This window comes from Corvus moneduloides, chromosome 5 (genome assembly GCF_009650955.1).
Source record: "Corvus moneduloides isolate bCorMon1 chromosome 5, bCorMon1.pri, whole genome shotgun sequence".
Taxonomy (NCBI): domain Eukaryota; kingdom Metazoa; phylum Chordata; class Aves; order Passeriformes; family Corvidae; genus Corvus; species Corvus moneduloides.
Window position 1 is genome coordinate 72,721,716 of NC_045480.1, and position 22,141 is coordinate 72,743,856.

Sequence of the window (22,141 nt, forward strand, 5' to 3'; positions counted from 1 at the left end):
ACTAACAAAGACTTTATTTAACCATCTCCTGAGCTGTTCAGATTCACACCACAAACTTTAATGGTTAAAGGGGGCTTTTATTCCACACTGATGTGCTTTTGACTAAAAACATTCCAATCCCCCAGTCGTCCCCAATCAGTGCATGTCCAAGAATTTTTAAATTAGGGATATGTGGCTACGTAAAATTCCCCAATGGATCCGCGTCCAAGAACTTTTAAATCAGACACAGGGGGCCGTGTAGAACAAGTTGTAACAAAACTGTGTTCACCCTATCCAACTCTTGGCTCAGTGTCCTGGGAAAGGATGGAGATGCGGAGGTGTGAGGGCAATGGGAGGAAAAGGAACCCTCCTCGGTTAAAAAGCTTCATCTAAGGAGTAACAAACAGTTGTTTTAAACTCACGGTGGGGAAATGAAACCATTTTGGATGGGCACTCGGCACGTGTGACCCCTGCAGTGGTGGTGGATGGGAGAGGAGACTGTTCAGTGCACACCTGTGGCCAGGTAACCTGCATCCTTCACCATCTTCCCACCTTCCTCTGTGAGCCTCTGGCTTTTTGCACACAAGGTGGACCGTGGATTTTGGGAGAAACACGGGCTCACAGTTAATGCGTACCCATTCCCAATACCTCACTAGCTCCAAAGCCCATTTCCTACCAACACTCCTTGCCCCATTGCTGAGGCACTTCCCGCTCTCCGGGCATCAATGAACTTTTTGGGTCCAGCATGAGCTCAGGCAGCTGCAGTAGAAAGCCAATTCCAACTAGAAGCCCTAGGGCCTGAAGTCTTGTCCCTCTCTCTGCCCCCCCCCTCCCCCCCCCCAGCCACCTGTTGATTCCTCAGACACTCCCTACATCTCCCTGGTGCTCTTTTTTTCCAGCACCGTTTTCCCACCTGGCCACACACAGACTCACATCCCTCCCCGCGCCTGGCTGCTGCTCATATTTTATTTTTCAATCCACCTTTCCTTCACGTTCGTCCTAGTCGGCCACCAAAGGGATGCTGGTGTGTCTGGTAGGCGATGGGCTTTAGCACCAGAGCCACATTTACCTGCCTTTCCCTGCTCCAGCTGCCCACAAGGATCCGTACCACTGACACTTGGGCGCCGAAAAAAAACCCCATTACCTAGAGGAGGAGAAACAAAGGTGTCTGACACCGACGAGATGCCCGCATACTCAAATCCTCGCTGAACGCGGGGCACCCTGGATTCCCAAGTGGACTCTTCCTTCTCCCACCGCAGCGCGATGACAGCCGCGTCCTCGGCTGTAAAACCGCGGGGGTAAAACCGAGGGGCAAAAAGGAGGGGTAAAACCGCGGGGGTAAAACCGAGGGGCAAAAAGGAGGGGTAAAACCGCGGGGGTAAAACCGAGTGGTTCTTTCGGGCCCCTGCCGATGCTGCCGGCGCCCGTCCGTGAGCGCTGACACGGCCCCGCGAGTGCCCGCGCTCCCCCCGCCGCGGCCCCGGCCCCGGCCCCGGCACCGCCCGCCGCCGCCTCCCCGCGCCCGCCCCCGTCCCCGTCTCCTCCGCCCTGCGCGCCCCGGCCGCCGCTCCTCCTCCTCCTCTTCTTCCTCCTCCTCCTCCTCCTCGCCGCCGCCGCCGCCGCTGCCGCCCGGGCCCCGCGGCTCCGTCCCCGCTGCCCGCGGGCCGCCGCCCGCATGTCGTGTGCGCCCGCCCCGCCGCGCCGCCGCCGGCCCCGCCGCCCCGCCGCGCCGCATGCAGGTGAGAGCGGGCGGGAGCGGCCCCGCCGCCATGTCGGGCCCCGCCGGCAGCGCCGCGGCCGGGCCGCGTGTGCGGGGCTGCGGGCAGAGCCCCCGCCGCGAGGAGACGGCGATCGGCCCCGCGGGGCAGCCCCGGAGGCCGCGGCGGCCGGAGCCGGAGCTGCCCGAGGGGATGCCGCGCTCGCCTCGGAGCCGCGGGTGGCGGCCGTGGGGCGAGCCGTGCTCGTGGGGCCAGTTCCGGGCATGGGGGGAAGATCGGCCGTGGGACGGATCCCGGCCGTGGCGTGAACCGTGACCGTGGGGCAAATCCCGGTCGTGGGATGAATGCGGGCCCTGGAGTGAACCCCGTGAGGTGAACCTCAGCCGTGGGACAAATCCCAGCCGTGGGACGAACCCCAGTCCGGGGGCAAATCCCTGTCGTGGGGCAGATCCTGGCCATAGGGTGAACCCCGGCCGTGGGGCGAGTCCTGGTTGTGGGGTAAATCCCGGTCACGGGGCAAATCCCAGCCTTGGGGTGAGCCTCAGCCGCAGGACTAATCGCAGCCATGAGGTGAAGAGTGGCTGTAGGGTGATGCTTGGCCACGGGGCGAATCCTGGCCAGGGGGCGAACGCATGTCCCCAATCCCCTTGACATCCCATGATGGGACCTTGGCCTGGCGCTGTGGGTGACCCCAGCATACTGGTGAGGGTGTGTTTGCGGTGAGGCTACTTTTGGGGTTAGGATGTTTTGGGGAGACACTGGTCTCCACCTTTTCCCAGTGGTTTCCCAGTAGTCTGCAGCAGTTCCGTAGGAGGAAGATGACAGGAGTGTCACCTGCAATAAAACCTGGGCTGCCAGCCACGGCAGCGGTGCTTGCAAATGAAAGCAAACACCTAAACACTGAGTTTCTGTTACAGTCTGGGGCTCGCTTTTTAAACTGAAGTGCTCCTGGTAAATGTAGTGAAGGGCTCCGCTGCTCCCAGCCACACCACATTTTATCTGACCTTCTGGAAATCTTTAGACCAGTGGCTTTTATCGGGCCATTTTGGAAACTTTGAATAGGCTGAGTATTTGTTTTGGGGAGGTTCAATTTCTCCTGAGCTGCCGTGCTGATAAGGATTTTAGATGGCCTTGGTTAAGCAGAGAATTCTTTACAATTAAATCCATAGCGGTGCCCTCCCCTCTCTGTGACGCTCCCCCACAACCCAAAGCTAACGTAGAGGGGCAAACACCCACCCAGAAGTCGTTCATGGTGTGTAGACATGGCTGATAATGAAAGTGATGGTAAAGTGTTTATTTTTAAAGAAGAAAAAAATAGCACGTTATTCCTAACTACAGCGTGACACAACCCAGGGAATTCCTAGAAGCTCTATCCCAGTTTGGAGGGCCAGAGAGCTCTCGTGGAGGCAGAGCACAGCCTTTACCAAGATGACACTGCCAGTGATTTTATTTCTGTGTTCTCCCTGTGAAAAAGAGGGAAATTGGCCCTTCCAAACGTCCCTGTCCCGGAAGGCAGCAGCCGTGGGCACGGCCACGTGCTGGCGGTGCCTCCCAGCAGACCCTGGCTGGCGGGACACCGAGGTTTGCTCTGCACTGCCTGCGAGCACCGCAGCCTGACCTGACGTCCTGGAGGGAGCCCTGCTCCCTCCGTGCGTCCCTCCCCACTGAGTGTGGGATTTCCAGCCTGGGTTTAGCATTTTGATCCGGAGCAGACAGACAGCGTGCACTGCTGACACCTCACTGCTCTGTGCTCTGGAATAATGATCCCCATCACCAATCTGCAGGATCGTGTTGGGTCACCCAAACAGAACTTGTGTTTGAGCTCCAGCCCAGGCATTAAATCTTCTCCAGAGGTGACTGAGGGTGCCAAAAGCCCCGCTGCAGTGTGCCTTTTGGGTTTCACGGAGCAGTGGAAATTCTGCAGTGCTCTGCTGTCTGCTAAACAAATCCCGTCAAACACTTTCGTTTTTGTTCCCTTCTTACTATTAAAAGCGGGGGCTGCTCCGTGTGCTGAAGTACAGCACAATTTAATTTATTCCCTTTTATCTTTTCTTCCTACAGGGGCTCTTTCTCATTTAGTTAGTGTATTTAATTGAAGGATAAAACTCAGTGTAAATGGCCCATAGGTGTTCCTGTGCAAAGTTTGGTTTTCTCCTATCCTTGGAAGGCCGGATCCTAATGTGTCAGGGGTGAAACTCCCCATCATCAGACTGCTGGAAAAACTTACCTCGGTTGCAGCACGAAAAAGACAAAACTTTGCAGACCCACGTCAGTGGCTGCGGAGTTTCCCACCAGGTCTGCACGGCGAACTTCTGCTGGCACAGCTCTGTCTGTGCGCGCGGTGACGGAGTGTGACCCGTGACTGACAGAGCTGTGCCAGCAGAAGTCCCAGCTGCAGGAGCAGTTATCTGCAGAAGTGCACTTTTACTGATAGAGCTTGTTTTCGTTTTCTAAAGGGTGTTTTTCCCTGTCCCTGGTAGCAGCGCCGCTTCCAGGCATGTAGCCTGCTCAGGCATTTATTTGCCTGGCTGGGAAGGGAAGGGACAGCTGCTCCGGGTGTATTTGCTGTGTGGGGCTCTCCTCTTCCCATCCAGAATCTGTAGGAGCTCCATCACATTTGCAGTGGGAATTCTCTTGTGGAAGTAAGTGACATTACGGCTGTTCTCTTTCCACCCGAAGGTGTTGATAAGACTTCCATTTCATGGGATAAACTGGGATTATACTGTTGTTTTCCATTAACAACCTTGGTTTTGCAAAAAGCCAGGCAGGCTTTTGACCAAGTTTAGCTTTCACACCAGTCATAGGAGAAATAAGCCAGAAAATGATCCCAGGGTGTGTGTGTGTGTGTGGACTCTGTTAGGAGAATGAAAAGGCACCAGTGGAGAAAAATTAATTAATTTCCACACTGGTTAAGTCTCTACTTAATTTAAAACTAAACCACCAAGAATTAAAACTTACAGTTAGGTAAATCACAGCAGCCACTGGCTTTTTTGTTCGAGTCAACGTGCACAAATGGGGGAGTGTATTTCTTTTTTCTTATTAAAACCTTCCCTGGGGTTTTAAGTGATAAAATTAGGCATCAGTATCATGCACAATTTCCAAGCAAGCTTTCTTGAACCACCCCCAAAAAGTTCTGCTTCTATCAGCTGTAATTTGCAGGACACTTTTGGGTAACTTGGGTTTAAAAGAGGAGATAAATCCAAATAAGTGCTTACTTGCTTGCAGTTTTTTTGGAAAGAGCTTTTGGGGTGCCAAAAGGGCACCTGATTTGCGGACTACCGAGAAAGCAAAAGTAACAGCGGAGCTTAGTTTTCTGGGAGCATAAGATGGCATTTGTGAAAACTTAAAAAAAAAAAGTTAAAATATATTTTAGGCATATTTAGATTCAGGAGGATTTGCTGTGGATTTAGTGCTTTAGAGCATTAAATGCTAAGCCTCTTGTAATATTTTTTTTTGTCCAGATCCTGTGGTTCTCTTGATGGCAGGGTGTAATCAAGGCTTGGGTGCTTGTTACAGTGACAGTGTGGTGTAACTTCACCTTCTGATTAATTCTTTGGGTTCCAGTGATTTGTCTGTGCAGCTTCTCCCTCTCACCTGTAATGATTAAAAAAAAAAGAGAGAGGTTTCTTTATCGAGATCCTTAGGTGGTGACAGTATTTCTGGAATTCTGCTGCTCTCCTTCCCTGTCTTGTGTGCACCTCGGGGCTGTCATCAAACTTCCCACCACAAGACCACCCCAAAAAGATCAACTTGAAATAAACAGTAGTGTGTGGCAGGAAATGGCAAAAAGAACTTAATATGCACAGGATTTGCTGGATCCATTTGTGCCTTCAGATCTTGGAGCTGGATGCAGAGAGCACCGTGGAAGGCCTTTAGCTGAACATGCTGACTGGCTCTGCTGGCAGCTTAGTAAATTCACAAAAGGGCTACGTGACGCTTACCTCCGATGGCAAGGTACTGAGCCTGACTTGGGTGCTGTTATGTGGGAGAAGATTCTGAATTGAGAAGGAGAAAAAGAAATCCACACTCCCCCCAAAACAAAAAACAAACACCAAACTGAAGTTATTCTAAATAAAGGAGAGCATTGGAAGAAAATCTTTCTGGAATCCTGTTTAGAAGAACAGCTTCTGCAGTCTCTTGGGCATGTCCCTACAGAGGTGTAACTTTAGGAGTGTTCAGACACCACCAGAAAGCGATTTGACAGGTGGTCATGGAAAATAGAATTAAAGATAGGCAGAAATGCACTGTGTGGTGTTCTACAAGGAACACATTTTATCCCTTTCAGGGGGAGATGTTAGAACAGCACTTAGAAAAATGCTCCAAGGTGAACAAAAAGCAACTCCAAGCCATTGTAGCTACAAGTCAGGTGCAGTCAGCAAGCACAGGGATTTTGGGAGCTGCACCAGACCGGGGAACAGAAGAGAAACCCGGTGGGCTGTTGGGTGTCTTGCACACGAGTAATTGAACTACAGCTTGTAACCTGTGTGTGTAGATGCAGAGCAGATAGGGTTGTGTGTGCTCAGCCCTACAGTGGCATTTCCTGATGGGAATCATTAATAGTGTTTATGACTGCACAGCACCATTTATGCTCAGCAGTTATGTACATGTGGTGTATTGTCTTCCCCATTCTGCTTGCTTGGTGCTTTCTCTGAGAAAGACAGAAAAAATGTGGATAAAAGGGCTGTGGGACTCCAAATGCAGATTTCCAGGATATGAAGGCTGGGGTGTAAGTGCATATTCTAAATTGAAATTAACCCTTCAGCAGAGTTTAGTTTTGGGTTCCCCCCACTTGCAGCTTGAGGGTTGGGAAATTTTAGACATGAAGAGACAAATCCTTCAGAGCACCCTGCCATCATGCGGATGTGGATCTGGATTATTCCTTACCCTAAACAAAGCATGAAGGGAAACCTCCTGTGCCCTCAGCTAGGAGCAGCAGGAATTTTTATGGCTGGGAAACTACCAGAGGCAGCTCTTCTCCCGTGGGCCTTTCCCGTTCCAGAGTTCTGCACCCACCTGTAGTCTCCAGAGGCTGTGTTGGGAACGGGAATGCAAAGCAAAGCGCCCGAGTAAGTGTTCTTTATCCTGGCCACCAGTCCTTCCACAATTACTGCTGCAAGTCAACAACAGCTCCCCAGACTGCTACTTCCAGCGGCCTGCAAGGAAAGACCCAATTAAACATATTACGTGCTTTTTGTAAAGGCAAAACATATTCCCGGGCTCAGGCAGCTCCGCAGGCTGCAGGAGAGGGAGGAATGTTTAGCCTTGTGTTGCTGCAGGGGGACCCTCCTCCTTGTTTTGGTGTCAAACACGTTGTTTTAGTTCATCAGCTTCCAGGAGTACAAAGAAAAATACAAAACCCATAAGCTTTTGGTCAAGCTGTTAATAATAATAATAGTAATAATAATCAGGGTTTGTGGATGGTGCTCAAGTTTGCCGTTTACCCTTTAGGGCAGCTGAATGAATTGCTTGGGTAGTTTTCCCCTCGCTTTTCAGGAATGCTTCCATCTGAGTGAACATCTTTGTGCCTTCTAATCACAAATTAGTTTGGTTGGGTTTTTTTTTTCTTCCTAAGAAATCAATCTAAAGGCCCTCTGAAAAGGCTCTGGGTTTAAGCACCATCTAAAGAGAGTGTTGAAGACCTCCTTCTGCAGATTTGTAGCTCTTTTTTTTCCACACGATACTCCCAGGAAAACTGAGCAAGGGGGAAAGCAGAAAACATCCTTTGTATGCTTTGCTGGATATCACCATCCTGTGTGAGATCACAAGGAGGGTGTATGTCCCACAAAAAAATGTCCTTAATCCTGAGTCAGCCTTGACACATGGAGAATATCCTTTGCTCTTCCCTCTTCCCCTATAGCTCAAAATTCAGTTTCTACTTACTGTGTTACATTAATTTACAACTAGCCCTGGCAGTGGGAAAGAGCTAGCACAGGATGAATGACTGCCCAGCCAAAATTTCCACTTGTGAACGCCTTTCCTCTAATCCCGTTTTGTTCTGGAAGGTTAAGAAAGCAAAAGGAAAGCAGGGCCAGATGACTTCTCACATACCAGAACAGTTCCAGGTGCCAGGAGGAGCTGGGCTCACGTTTTTTCCTCCATCCAAGTCACATCTTGCCATTGGGAGCAGGTTGATCTCCAGGAACATGTTTGTACCTGTGCAATGAGCCTCTTCCTTCTCCTCCGTAGTTTGGAGCAAGAGACTGTGAAGGAGCAGTGTGCATCAGAGAAATCAGGAATGTTTTGAGTGGATAAGAGGAGCACATCTGTAAAGTATTTTGAGACCTGTGGATAGACAGGAAGTTTGAGACTAGGCCTGTGCTGAACTGCCAGGTGTTTTTCTGCCTGCTCCAGGAACGCCCGGGTGCTTCCCCTGCAGGTAAAGGGGGAATAATTCAGTTTTTAGTCATTGGCCATTTATTTCATGGCAGCTGCAGGTCTGAGCAAAACAACCCTGGACATGGGGAGATGAGTATAACTCACAAGTATTTTCTGCTTGGAAAATTACGTGGTTGAAAACCTCAGGCTGTCAACAAGGCTTCAGCATTCCTGAATCCATACCTGCCTCTTGCACCTAATCCACTGTGTCTGAGTTCTTCCTTTACTCTCCATTTCTGTACAGCAGGGGAGGTAGCACCAGGCCTTTGGACTGCATTTGTCTTCTTTAACTGCCTTTCAGAGAACTCTGTAGTTAACCTCTCACATGCCAGTATGTTAAGAATACCAGAAAACCAACCTGTTTGAAAAACTACAGCAAAATTTACCAAAGGTATTCTCTGGCTTTAGGTGAAATCCCTTTGGGTGGCTGAACAGAGGAACCCACACAAGTTCAGCCTCTCTTCTGGAGCAGGGTGCCCAGAGAAGCTGTGGCTGCCCCTGGATCCCTGGAAGTGTCCAAGGCAAGGTTGGACGGGGCTTGGGGCAGCTTGGGACAGTGGAAAGTGTCCCTGCCCGTAGCTAGGAGGTGGAACTGGACAGGCTTTAAGGTGCCTTCCAACCCAAACCAGTCTGGGATTCTGTTGGGAAGTTTTAGCATGATGTAAATGCTCATGGGAAAGACTGGGATAATCAGATAGAGAAGCAGCTGAACTATCGTTCAATATTCAAATAATATGCTTTGCTCAGGCTATTAGGCAAACCTTTCTTCTTCCGAGATTAAAATGCAAAGCACATCTAAACACACCCTCTGGAGAACAGGGTTTATTCCTATAAACTGGGGGCTTTTTTAACAGATCCCTTCTCTCTTCTCCTGAGCATACAAGCCCGGCTACTTTGAGCAGTAGTGCAGCATCCTGTGGCCTGTTCAAACTGAAAAGGCTCATTTATTGTGCCAGTGATTGCAAAACAGTGTCCACTATCGGTGTCTACTTTTTCCTTTGGCTTTTTTTCCCTTTTTTTCCTCCTTTCTTTTAAAATCTTGAGCTTTGACTCATCCAAACTTACCTGAAGTTGAACAAGGCAAGCCTTGTAACTCGAAAGCTGTTTGAATTAAGTTTTACAGTGGCAAATTTCTTTGGATTGTAGAGGGAGAGTAGCTGAAGGGTTGCTGGGCTTTGCTTATTTTGTGGTAGTGCTGGCAGTCTCCCACTGAAAAGGGAAGATGATAGCGTGGCCGTGGAAATAATCTCATTTCTTTTCTCCTAGCACAAACTTTGCTTTGAAGGATGAAAGGGTATTGATGATTCCAACTGTATCTGAAGGTTCATTGAGAAGACCTCTCCCGAGTCCCTGCAGTGTGCATGGATTCATAATTCCGGTGTAGTTTTGCTCAGGAAACAGGTCAATAGCTGACTTCTCTCCAGGTATTGATCCTGAGGAGCTGGATGAGACACGGTGTTGGCTCACAGCAGCAGCCGGAGCAGGGTCTTTCTCATTTCTCAGGCGTGACTGAATGGGTGTCGTCGGATCAGCCTTGATAGAACAGCTCTTCCCTCAGGGCTCGGAGGGCCACTCGCACACCTCGGCACTGCAGGCTCACTCTCTTCATGCTGTTGGGAGTTCTCCGTCTCCCCAGTCCCGCAGCTGCCAAAGCAGTCCTAGGGAAGCCTCCTGCTTTAAGTTGCAGCTGTACATGGCTGCTGCTCTTCCATGCCCACAGCCCAGGACAGTGTTTTGTCTTGATCCAGCGCTGGCTTCTTCCTTCCCCAGACTCCCAGTGACTTCAGTTCCTAATCCTTTAAGCCACTCTGCCCTGGATCTCATTAGAAACCCAGCACTCTCCAGGGGATGGAGCAGCATTGCAAATGGGTCATTTCTCTGAAACAGTGCAAGATACTTGTGTAAATAAGTAAGTGCACTGTTTAAACCAGCCCTTTGGGGGCTTCTGATGAGATTTATTTACAGGCTGGCTGCTGGAAACACTTCTTGCCCTACAGTAGCCCCTTGCATGCATTTCTGGTAAGCAAAGCCTTACTTTTTGGAGCAGCCTGCCCTGCGTTTGCATGTAAAGCAGCCCCAGGAGCTGCTCTGGAAGTAGAAAGTGTAAAAGGCACCCGCAGACAAAGGCAGGTATCACTCAGTGATGTGGATATTCAGGAGCTGTCATGCGCACACTGAGAGGTAACAGGCTGCTTCCAACGGGGCGGGAGCTGTTCTTTTGGAGTGAGGAGTGACTCTTAACCAAGCAGAGCAATAAAAAGCAGCTATGTAACGCTGTGTAGGGTTTCCATGCAGTACATAGTTCAGCTGCTCTCGTAAGTGGGGGTGTGACATGGAGGAAAAGGAAGGGTGGAAACCTGGGTATTCTTGTGTTACCTGTGATTTAAGAAAAGACTGCTTCATTTACAGGAGATGAGGGAATGGGGGGAATAACTAGTGGGTGTATGTCAGTGGGACAAGTAGCATTTCCATCAAGCAAGTGCCAGTTGGCTCTGGAATTAATCAAATAGAGCTCGTTCCCTCCCTTCCCACTCCTCCCCTTGGCTTTTGCTGTTTGCTTCTGTGACTTGCCTGTGCTTCTCTGGGCTTTTATGATCTCTGTTGAAGAGATAACGTGGAGCCCCCTGGGATCCCAGCACCACTGAATTTACTGCAGGTAAATGGTTACCTCTTACCTTTACCTATTCCCCACTTGAATTTGCTTGTGCTCTGTGTCAGACTTACCTCAGGAATTGTTTCAGATCTCCTCAAACACTGTTTTTTATTGTTTGGGGGTTTTTTAATAGAAAAAACACGATGAGGCATTTGTATTTGATTCTCTGCTAATCTCTATCCCCAGTCAGGGTACTTGGAATAAGAATCTGGAAAGAGACAGTACCTGCCATGGCAGACTTGGGGTGCTCATTGAATTCTTGGGAGAGGCAGTGTACACAGAAGTGGTTGGACATATTCCTGCAGGAAAGCACCATGAAGAAAGCTCGGATCCACACAAAAGGCCACCAAAATTCCCCATTCTCCAATATTTTCTTGCTAGTATATACACACTAGATACTGTATGCAGGGATACAGCAAATAGTTTACCTTCAGCTAACACATCTGTACGTACCCCCGTATTGGCAGGTTTCCTTAAATCCTCTTTAACATACACCCTTGAACAATCACCTGATTTTCCTCCCCCCCAGAGTACTCCAAGCCCGTTTTTGTATTTGTGGGTACTGGCTGTGCTTCTCTTCTCCTTGGGGAGGCTGAAATGGGGAGGCTTTTGGCACACTCTCCTAAAAGCAGAGCAGTGCAGACGAGCAGCCTTCCTCTGCCGCCTTTGCAGCCGCTCAGGACTGATTACAAAACACATAAATAGACATTTAGATAAACAGATAAAAATGGTGCTCTTTTCCAGCTTTCAGCCCGACTTGCCAGCGTTCAGCAACGTGTGTGTACACACGCGCACGCCCCATCAGCCAGCAGGATGGGTAATTCCTGGGAGGGATCACCATATGGAAGGGGATGGACAGTCAGCTGTGCTCAGAGGAAGGAGGAGCGACTCAGGGCTGGCTGCTGGATTGTTTCCAAAATGCTTTGGCAGTTTGACTCATCCATATAGAGAGGCTGGGGGGGAAAAAAAAAAAGAGAATCACAAAGAATGTCACTGGGCTGGAGGCGAGGGTTTGGAGCTGTGCCAAACATCCATGAACACAGGGCTGCAGCAGGATGCAGGCACAGCTCTTCTCCATTTGCCCCCTCATTAGACAACTTATTTATGCATTGAGGAATGAAAGAACTTAAACAAAACGTGTTATGGTCACTGTAATTTAAGAAATGCATCTTCTGCACTCCTTGGGGAAGGGACTGTGTGTCTACAACCCAGAAGTTCCTGTTGTTTGTTGCCCAAAAAACATTTCTTCATATTAAAAGCCTCTGCTGCAACCCAATAGCTCAACCTTTCCTCTTTGACACCCCTCACACCTTCAGTAGTGTTCCATTATTCCTTTTCTTCCCACAGGCTTTAAAAGATAGTCAGCATGCCCCATACACAAAAAACCCAGCAAATATAACAGCACAAAAGCCCAAAAGTCCAAGGAAAAGGCAGACATAGACCTACCGCTGGAAGCACATTACCTGTCCCTGGCTCTTTTTATATGCTCCTCAGAGAGCTACGTAGGCTCACCCAGGACCACACCTAGGGTTCCAGCTGAGTAATCCTGCTCTGCCAGGCATCTCTGGGTTTTGGGGGATGGAGTCTAGGAACCCCCAGAGCTTAAATATTGTTCTTACTAATGCACTGATGTTCCCATCTTCAGGTTTTCTTTAATTTACACAAAATGGTGAAGAGATTTTGTGTTTAATTGACACAAAATCAGGGTCACACTATTTAAGTTTACAGAATTGGATCTGTAGCGGAGAGCAAGTTGTAGTAGCTTCAAAAGTTTTCCAAGGAGAGCCTTTAGGAGAAAAGCCTGCAAAAATTTGCACTGATGTGCATCCAGTTTTGGGGTTAACGGATTCAGGGAACTCAGTGTAGTTCCCAGAAGACTGAGCAAAAACAGGTTGAGATTTCTGTGTATTGTTTTAGTTCCAGGACAAGCAGAGTGGGAGATGGGAACAGGAGGAGTTGGGAACCCAGGCAGAATTCATTTTTTGCCTAAGAAAAAAATGACACATGGTGACTTTTAAGTCTTGCTCAATGTTGCTGTGATGCAAAAGGAGAAAAAAAAGGTGCATTTGATTTAGGTTTGTTTTCCCCTTTCTGTAACTGTGGCAATGACACTGCTGCCTGTTTGACTCACCACTATTTCAAAGCAATGTTAAAGTGACTAACAGCTGAAAAATGTGCGCGTCCTTTGCCTCCCAGCTCAGGGCTCGCTTCCCTGGAAGGCCCCTGATGGCCACACTTTGCTCTACGTTGGCAGAGCACTTCTCTTAATGAGCCATGTTTCAGCATCGGGTGCCCTGCCAAGGAGCAATCCTGGAGCTTTCAGATGGTGTCAGGGGTCAGTGGCCACCTGTGGGCTGGTGTGGATGGGTAGGGGATGGCTCAGGTGGTCTCACCACCGTGGTTTTAAGGACTTCATCACAGAGCACTCCCCCAAATCCTGGGGTTTGGACAGCAAAGTTTGCTGTGTCTTGGGTCCAGATGTGGTAGAGGTATTGATCAGTTTAAGATAAAACAGATTAAACAGCGAGGGCAGGCGGAATAGGGTTCCTGTGGCCTGGCAGGGGCTGTGAGGAGTCTGTTCAAGTGCTCCCCACTTTCACACAGGCACTTGAAGAGTGAAGATAAATCCAGCAAAACTCAAGCACCAGAGATTTGGCACTCCCAAATCACAGCCTGTTTGTGTGTGGGGGAAAGGCCGTTCCTGATTTTGGGGGTCTGGAACGAGGGTGGAAGGATTTCAGGTCTAATCCCTTGTCCTTAAGTAACTGTTTTCCTTCGTGGCCCCGTGCCAGGCAGTGTGAGCGCAGAATCCTCTTACGCCATAGCTCTGCTCGCTGTGTGACTTCACCTGGAAATAACAGGGGGCTATAATTAGATGTAGGGCTCGCATTTGCCCCTGGAATTTGCTTGGGCGTTCGTCAGGGAAGGAAGCAGCAGCCCTGTAACTGAGACCCTTGGCAGGGGACGGCCCTTGCAGCTCCTGCTCCTGTGCCGTGCCGGAACGCTGCTCTGGCTGTTGGCGTCAGCTGGAAATGCTGCAGGACTTGACCCTCATAAAGGGAAAGCAGACTCTTTGGTTAGTTGGACTTGCTGAACAAAACCCTCAGCTTGTTACCTTGAATTCGAGTTACAGTTGTGTGAAGAGCTTCACAGCTACGGCCGCCAGCTGTAGGAGAGATGTCTGTGTGAGGGAAGAGCTGCATCCTGTGGAGCAGCTGTGGATTTGGATAAAATCAAAGCTCGTGGATTTTGGGGAGTGTGTCTGGGGAGGAAGAGACCAGCAAACAGCAAAGTCAGCTAACCTCGTGTTTTTAAGTCACACACAGTCCTGCTCAGCACAACAGCCGAGGGAGGCACAGAATAAAATTGCTCCCTGTGTTCCCTGGAGAGTGGATGGTTTTTGAATGGGACATCAGAGCTCCCTTCTGACAGTCAGGACAATTGGATGAATTTGGTGTGCACAGGCTCATCCTTAGGCATCTGATACTCACATTTTGCACTGGGCTGGAGCCCTTTGTGCCCCTGAACAGCTAAATGGGAACTTTACCTGAGCTCCTTTTATGGCTCCTGGGCCATTAGGAATACAAAGGGCTTGACTGATCCCGAGCATGAAAAAGCGCAAAACACAAAAGCTGGATAGTTAGTGGGAAAATGGAGCTAATTCCCCCTCAGACTGCAATTTCAAGCCTTGTATAAGTGGAGTGGAGAAGTGGGATTTTGTATGTTGAAAATAAGAGCCTTCCCTTCAATCCTTGGTTCCTTGTGCAAGCTACAGGAGGGAGCAGTCCGTGCGCTTTTGCCAGGAGCAGCAGAACACTCTGATCTTGTCTGCAGGTTCTGCAGCAGCAAGCACACAGCAAGCAACTCCGTGGGTTATGGGGGGTAAACTGGGAAACCAGCAGGTGACTGCAGAAACCCCAGCTTCCTAGGAAGAAGTGCTCTTTTCCATCCTGGAATCCTGCCCAGGTGTGAGCACCTGCTCGGCTCAGCAGGCTGATGGCAGCCCGATACTGTGCATCAACTCTGGGACGTGTTGTTGTGGGGTGTCCCTGGGGAAGGCGAGCTCATGGCGGGATAGAAACGAAGGAATGCTGTCGAGTAACAGTTGTGATGGTCTTTCAGACTAACAGGGATGCCAAAGGAAAAATATGATCCTCCAGATCCTCGCAGAATTTACACCATCATGTCAGCGGAAGAGGTGGCCAATGGGAAGAAGTCGCACTGGGCTGAATTAGAGATCTCGGGTGAGTTGGTTGGAGTTTAAGTTCCCATAGTTGGTGCCCCAGGCCACTCCAGATCCAGTTTGTGTCCGGTGGTTCCAGAGTGAAGAGGTGGTTCCTTGCTTCCCTCTTTCAGGGAGAGTGCGGAGCTTAAGTACGTCGCTGTGGTCGCTGACACACCTGACTGCTCTGCACCTCAATGACAACAACCTTACTCGCATTCCACCTGATATTGCCAAGCTTCACAATCTGGTTTACCTGGATCTGTCATCCAACAAACTCAGAAGTTTACCAGCAGAACTAGGAAACATGGTGTCTCTCAGGTGAGGGGAATTGTTCTGGTTAACTCCCCCAAAAAATCTCTATCGTGGGATCGGGGCCGAGAGTTTCAGTTTGTTTTCTGTTCTTGTATTTCAAATAATCCTGAAAAATTCCAGGTTGGTGCAGAGCTTCAGTTACAGTAACTGCTTTTGGGTTCACCGGGCTTTTTTTTCTGATCATTGGTACATCACTGTTTTCATCCCTGGTTTCATCGTGGGTTTTGTGCCTTTTTTCCCCCTAATAAATGTATTTCAGTCGTGCTTTGACATGGGAAGATACAGCATATCTCCCCATAATAAAATTCAGGGTGAGAAGTGTTCTCTTTGAGGACAAGCAGCGTACAGCACCTTAGGAGTTGCCTTCTGCAGTGATACTCACTCAGAGTGTTTTTGCATTTGCTGCAGGGAATTGCTTTTAAATAACAATCTGTTACGGGTTTTGCCTTATGAACTTGGACGGCTCTTCCAGCTGCAAACCCTGGGTTTGAAAGGTGAGCTCTTTCCAGTTCCATATTCCTATGAGTTCTCTGGAGTCGTGAGGGGGGCTGGGCTCAAAACCTCCCTCTATTACCTCAAGGTTTTCTTACAGGTTATTTTAAGCGTTAAGTTTGTTGCAAAAATGACCAGGCAGTCGGGAAAACAATGCTTCTCTTTCTTCGTGCTGCTAAACTTCCTTAGGAGCCCGTTTGAAATCTGCAGACAGGGAAATAAACCCTTGAACCTGCTGAGTTAATTTGTCTATTCTCATTCTGGGAGATTTTCTTTGGGTGGAAAGCCTCAAGAAAGGCAGGCAGCTGATCCCCCCGCTGTTGTTTTGTGCTGTTGGCAGGCAATCCTTTATCCCAAGATATTCTCAGCCTCTACCAGGATCCAGACGGAACCCGAAAGCTACTGAACTACATGCTTGACAATCTAGCAGGTACAGTCCCACGGATCTGGTGGGCAAAAAGGGTTTAAAAGTAGGATTTGCTGCTGAAACAAGAGTCTGGACCACTGGAGGGGAGAGCATTTCCTCACTGCTTTAGTGCTTTTATCAGGTGGCTGCAATCATCCCAAAAAACACCCTCACACACAGTGGAAGAGGCTGATGCGTACTGTCTAAGCTTTTCCCACGTTACAGCCAGATGTTCTCTCTGTTCTGTTTGAAGCCCTTCAATTACCAACCAAGGGCACAGTCTGCCTTGCTGAGGCCATTTTGGTTCTCCCCACCAGAAATAATCATTTAAATGCAAGCAGAATGTCAAATTTAGCTCAAGAAACACCAAAGCCATTAAAAACATCCACTACCTGACTTCAGTCCTGCTTTGTGGTTCTGTAACTGAGCCTTCTGCTTTGCCACTCAATGTCTCCCAAGTTAAGGCACTGCAGGAATGGGGTGAGGTTCTTGGAAAAGAGATGGCTGAACCATGCGAGGATTTACCCCCCCTTCTTCAGCAGATTGTTCAATGTGCAGGAGTATTTTGGTGGCACTTCTAAATCTGAAAACAAGAGACAAAAATAGTCATGAATCTTACAAATCACAATGTTTCCCATACTAGAGCCACTCCATTAAATGATTTTTGCCTCCCCTGAAGACTCGGGGAGCTGGGGATGCAAAATACATTACTGTTCAGTCATCACTTTGACTTAGAATTTGTAACTTACAAACAGAAACCCTGAATTAATCACTGCTTTAATTTTTTTTTTGTAGTTCATCCAGAGCAGCTGCCTCCAAGGCCATGGATTACTTTAAAAGAACGAGACCAAATTCTGCCCTCAGGTAAATCTGTGGTTCTTTTCCCTGTGTTCACGAGATGACACACTGGGAAAATTGTTTTGGGCTTCATTTTCCTGGACCAGAGTGAAAATAGCAATTTCACTAGCATTCGTTGGCACGAGAAAAATTAACATACAGCTGTGCTGTAAATACCATTTTTGTCATTTGAACGGGATGCTGGGCATTTCTTTTCCGTGCTGGGCTTTGTCGTAGCTCTTCCAGCCACTCTTTGCCCAAGTCAAAGAGTATCCAGAGGCTGATAACCTTTCCCTTTGTCTCTGTCCTTGCAGCTTCATTTACAGTTATGTGTTACAATGTGTTGTGTGATAAATATGCCACCCGGCAGCTCTATGGCTACTGCCCATCTTGGGCACTCAATTGGGAGTACAGGAAAAAGGGAATCATGGAAGAAATTGTCAACTGTGATGCAGATATCATTAGTCTTCAGGTAATTAAAAATAACTGCATTTTCCATCAGAAAGCATGAACCTCCACTTTTAGGGTTAAGTGTTCCCTTGAGAGCACCATAGTCACCTGCTCGATAGCAAATTCCAGGTCTTGCCAATACAAGCTGTGTATCCATATTCCAGCGTCAAAAATATTAGGTGTAGTCTACTGCTATTCAAGACATACCTGTCACTTTGCCTTTGGGAGGGATTCCAGGAAATCCAGGAATGCACATCAGTTCCCAGCGGGCCATCAGTCTAGGAAGTGCCACGGATTGTGCAGACAGCAGCTTTTCTGACTGCAAGCCAGGGCAGGCACAAGGAAGTGAAGTTTCCTTCACTTCTTTAGCCTGAGGTGTTTGTGTTCAATTCCAGGAAGTGGAAACGGAGCAATACTTCACCCTTTTCCTGCCAGCCTTGAAAGAACGGGGATACGACGGCTTCTTTTCTCCAAAGTCACGTGCCAAAATCATGTCCGAGCAGGAGAAAAAGCATGTGGACGGCTGCGCGATATTCTTCAAAACGGAAAAGTAAGGGGCAGCAGTGGCTTTCAAAATTACACTAAAACCTCACAACAGCTTCCAGTAATTAGGGAGGAGTTTCCCAAAGCCTGAGCTGCCTCTCAGAGTTCTCACTGCTTCCAGGAACAAAAATGCAGCTCTTGGGTGGTGTCTAGAAGCAGCTCGAGTGGTTTGGAAGAGAGGGTGCCTGTGGGAGCAGACGGGGATGGTTTTCAGACAGGGACGCTGCCACGGGGGCTGTGGGTCACAGCCGCTCACTGGGGTTCTCTCTCCGTTGCCCCAGGTTCACGCTGGTGCAGAAGCACACGGTGGAGTTCAACCAGGTGGCCATGGCCAACTCGGAGGGCTCGGAAGCCATGTTGAACAGAGTGATGACCAAGGACAACATCGGAGTCGCCGTGGTGTTGGAGGTGCACAAGGAATTATTTGGAGCAAGTGAGTGCAGCCGTGGTGTCGTCACTGATACTCAGCTCCACGGAAAGGCAGGAGTTATTCGTAGGTTCCAACATGCTGTTCCTGTTGGTGGTGCAGCCAAATCCAGCCCATCGGTGCCTGAGACAGGCATAGATGTCATGATTTCCTGGCCTGGTTTTGCTCGCAGCAAGATGCCCAGCATTTGCTTTTCTCCTTTCAAGCTTTTATCCCTGCTTGCTTACTCGGCTGGATTCTGCTCGAGCAGCTCAGCTTTCCCAAGGTCACTGTGTTTACACGCATTTGTTCTTACCAGTAGTTATCAATAATGTTCAGCTTCTGTTTTCCACTCTTCTCCTCTCCTTGATGGACTCCTTCCATCCTCCCCCAGGGATTAGATGTCAGTGCTAACGTACTGATGTGGAAGGAGGAGATTATCAGGTATCTTTTCCTGCCTCTTGATTGACTGTCACATTTTCGTTAAGTTTGATCAGATGCAGCAGACAGTTCCAGCACAGGTAAAGTTGCCACCCTGCTCTGTCTGCATGCCTGGGGCTCTGATGGCTTCAGAGGAGAAATTCCAGGGCTGGAAGGAGCTTCCTGGGCCAGTCTGTAGGCATTTCAACAGGTTTAAGCAATGAAAACACACCCATCTGCTGGTGTGTCTGACCCTGAGCCTTGAGGAGCTACACCCTGAGCACGAACAAGCGGGAACCCGCTGCATTCACAGAACCTTTCACTGCTAAAATTGTTTATCCAGGTATGAAATCGCTTCATGTGGACAAACAGCTGCTCATCGTGGCCAATGCCCACATGCACTGGGACCCCGAATACTCAGATGTAAAACTCATTCAGACCATGATGTTCGTCTCAGAGCTGAAAAACATCCTGGAGAAAGCCTCAAGCAGGCCCGGTAGCCCGACAGCAGATCCCAACTCTATCCCTCTGGTGCTGTGTGCAGATCTCAACTCACTGCCTGATTCAGGTGAGACTGGTTTCGGCTTAGTTTTTAACCTACCTTCTTAGACCATTGGAGTCCACTTTTTCCTCTGAAGGCAATGGGGCTGCTTTGCACTCCCTGGGGAGGTACAGATGAAAGCTTTCCTAGGAACAGCTGCCTTTGGAAATCCGGCTGAAGAGACTGCGAGTCCTCCGGTTGAGTCGCCTGCTTTTCGCGCTCAGCTGGACGCTGCAGGAGAGCTGGTTGCACCTTCAAAAGTGTAGGAAAGCACAGTTAGATCTTAAATAAATCATTAAATAAATACCTGTGCCTAAAGCAGCAATAAGAAGTAGGAAAGATGTGAGTTCCTGATGAAGACTTTCTGAGGAGAGGGGTTTGCTTTGCTAACTCTGATCTCGTGGCACGTCTTTGTGGTGTTCTGGTTTTTAACATTCCCAGGCCAAAGTTGCCTTTCAAAGCAACTCCCTAAACCCTTCCTCTTGCCAACAGGTGTGGTGGAATACCTGAGCAATGGCATAGTAGCTGACAACCACAAGGACTTCAAGGAGCTGCGCTACAACGAGTGTCTCATGAACTTCAGCGGCAACGGGAAGAACGGAGCCTCGGAGGGCAGGATCACGCACGGCTTCCAGCTCAAGAGCGCCTACGAGAACAACCTGATGCCTTACACCAATTACACTTTTGACTTCAAAGTAAGCACCGATCTCCGGGACACAGCGGGCACTGCTGTGTTAATTCCCTGACCTTGGCTGCCCCTGGTTTAAGGAGGATCGATGCAGGGTATGCCCTAGCTTGACCCCAGCACGGTGCCTCCGGCCGGGCGGGCAGGGCCCTGCCCTCACCGCGCTGTCTCCCCCTCTCTCCGCAGGGTGTGATTGACTACATTTTCTACTCCAACACTCACATGAACGTGCTCGGAGTCCTGGGGCCTTTGGACCCTCAGTGGCTGGTGGACAACAACATCACGGGGTGCCCGCACCCGCACATCCCCTCCGACCACTTCTCCCTGCTGACGCAGCTGGAGCTCCACCCGCCGCTGCTGCCCCTGGTGAACGGGGTGCACCTGCCCTCCCGCAGGTAGTGCAGCCCCGCCGGGCGGGCTCGCACCTGTTCTCACGGACCTGTACACTTGTAAATCCCACTGTCTAGGAGTGAAGTATGGCCAACCTTAAGCTGCTTCTTCAAGCTCCTTTCCTTCTGTGTTTGATATGAGATTTTGCACATTTTGGTGCATATTGGTATCATTTGGCACTAGGGCTGGAACCAAAGTATTATTCCCCTTTCCAGGTTTTTAATTTAATTTTTGTTTGGTTTTTTTTTTTTTTTTTTTTTAATTTTAAACTGGCTTTTTTTTTTTTTTTCAGTAGGAAGCTGCACTTCTAAATGGACAAAAGAGATTTAAAAACTTGCATTTAACATATTTCAAGGTAATGCTTTTTTCCAGAACGCGGCAAAATGAGCCAACCTTTTAGGAGAAAGAAAAACAAACCTAGAGATGCTTGTTTTGTAGGAAGAATATTAGAAATACTGTTTGTTTGAATCCAAAATGGAGACTGAACTCTGCATCCAACATAAATTTTGCACATTAGCAAAGCACTTAATACCTGACTATAAATGATTGACAGCGTGGCCCTGCCCCTCATCTCAATACTATCAGAAAACCAAAGATAGCCATATATCTGTGATCAAATTCGAGCTCTAAATTCTCCTGATTCCAATTTGTTTCGGAGCTGTTGTCGGTCAGGGCTGAAGTAAAAAGCTGCTGGTTCCTTCCCAAATGTTAATGCTCTTTGGATGTGTTGGAAATCCTTGTTTTCTTTCCTTTTAATGCTCTGGGTGGCCAGTTCAAAACCTTGTGCCTCAAGAGGCATTAAACATGATGCAATTTTCTGAAAAAAAACCTGTTCGGCTGCTTAATGTTTAAAAAAAAAAGGCACAGTGATAGGAAAAGGTCGTGTCTGTGTTTTTAAGTTTTTCTTTATTCTGCTTTTTTGCTGCTATAAGATTTTCTTGAATTTCTATTTGAAACTTTTCATGCACTTTACTGTTTCTAGTCTCCAAATGTGATATTTTTAATAAATGAAAAACATTTTCCATGATGTGAATGAAATTTTTAAGCAGATTGATAAGCCTATATTTATGTCTCATTCGTATACTTCAAAAAAAGTCCAATTTGAATTGTGAAATTAGTTTTAAATACTAAAGAGCCATCTTCTGTCTTGCAAAACTGCCAAGTCAGGCTGTTCCTCTTTAATTAAACATTTCCTTTGTCATTTTATACATAGGAAATTTTCCATGGGGGGGGAAAAAAAAAATCAATTGGACTTAGAGGAGAAACTATTCCCTGACTCTGACTGGGGGCCAGGGAGGGGGTGGAGTGGGCCAGAAGACAAAAATGGGTTCAGCAAAGTGACAACTCCCTTGGAAAAGAAGAACCTAAAAAATGGGGGCGTCATCTATGGTCTGGGATCAATTGGAAGCGATGGGAGCTGGGGGAAATTCCTGTGCAGCACTTGCTTTGTGCAAAAACAGAACAAAACAGGAAAAAAAAAAAAAAGCCCATCCAGAGATGGATTTTCCTCTGGGTGCAGGTATCTCTGCTGGAATATACCTCAGCATTCCCCACCTGGCCATAGCACATGGATTGGAGAGCACTGGAAAGTAGAATAGCATGAAAAACTTAATTTTGTGGACATTACCTTTCTGTATTCAGCTGCTGTATGTTTTTTGGGGAGGGGGGATGCTCTGCTCCAGAGGCGTGCTCTAACCTGCTCCTCCTGT

At 48.5% G+C, this 22,141-nt stretch overlaps 1 protein-coding gene and 1 long non-coding RNA gene across 3 annotated transcripts; one reads left to right on the forward strand and one right to left on the reverse strand.

The window, feature by feature from the left end:
* Positions 1 to 1,681: 1,681 nt before the first annotated feature.
* Positions 1,682 to 21,459, forward strand: CNOT6L (CCR4-NOT transcription complex subunit 6 like). Of its 2 annotated transcripts, none has more exons than XM_032108099.1 (12): positions 1,682 to 1,718; positions 14,848 to 14,969; positions 15,082 to 15,268; positions 15,671 to 15,756; positions 16,095 to 16,184; positions 16,956 to 17,024; positions 17,312 to 17,469; positions 17,843 to 17,997; positions 18,272 to 18,423; positions 19,160 to 19,384; positions 19,850 to 20,052; positions 20,229 to 21,459. In XM_032108099.1, exons 2-12 carry the CDS (start codon positions 14,858 to 14,860, stop codon positions 20,439 to 20,441), a joined length of 1,650 nt encoding a protein of 549 aa, XP_031963990.1. In that variant the 5' UTR covers positions 1,682 to 1,718; positions 14,848 to 14,857; the 3' UTR covers positions 20,442 to 21,459. The 2 variants fall into 2 exon arrangements, with proteins under 2 accessions (XP_031963990.1, XP_031963991.1); XM_032108100.1 differs by lacking the exon at positions 1,682 to 1,718 and adding an exon at positions 7,188 to 10,728.
* LOC116443711 lies at positions 2,999 to 19,854 on the reverse strand. Its single transcript, XR_004240033.1, has 5 exons — positions 19,418 to 19,854; positions 16,553 to 16,743; positions 10,951 to 11,678; positions 6,711 to 6,850; positions 2,999 to 5,291 (listed from the first exon to the last, which is right to left on the reverse strand). It is a non-coding gene; the product is annotated as an uncharacterized LOC116443711 (long non-coding RNA).
* Positions 21,460 to 22,141: the final 682 nt, after the last annotated feature.

Coding starts and splice junctions, on each gene's coding strand:
- CNOT6L (XM_032108099.1), top strand. CDS start 14,858: ATGCCAAAGGAAAAATATGATCCTCCAGATCCTCGCAGAATTTACACC. Junction 17,025..17,311: donor AGACCAAATTCTGCCCTCAG/GTAAATCTGTGG, acceptor CTGTCCTTGCAG/CTTCATTTACAGTTATGTGT. Junction 17,470..17,842: donor CAGATATCATTAGTCTTCAG/GTAATTAAAAAT, acceptor GTTCAATTCCAG/GAAGTGGAAACGGAGCAATA.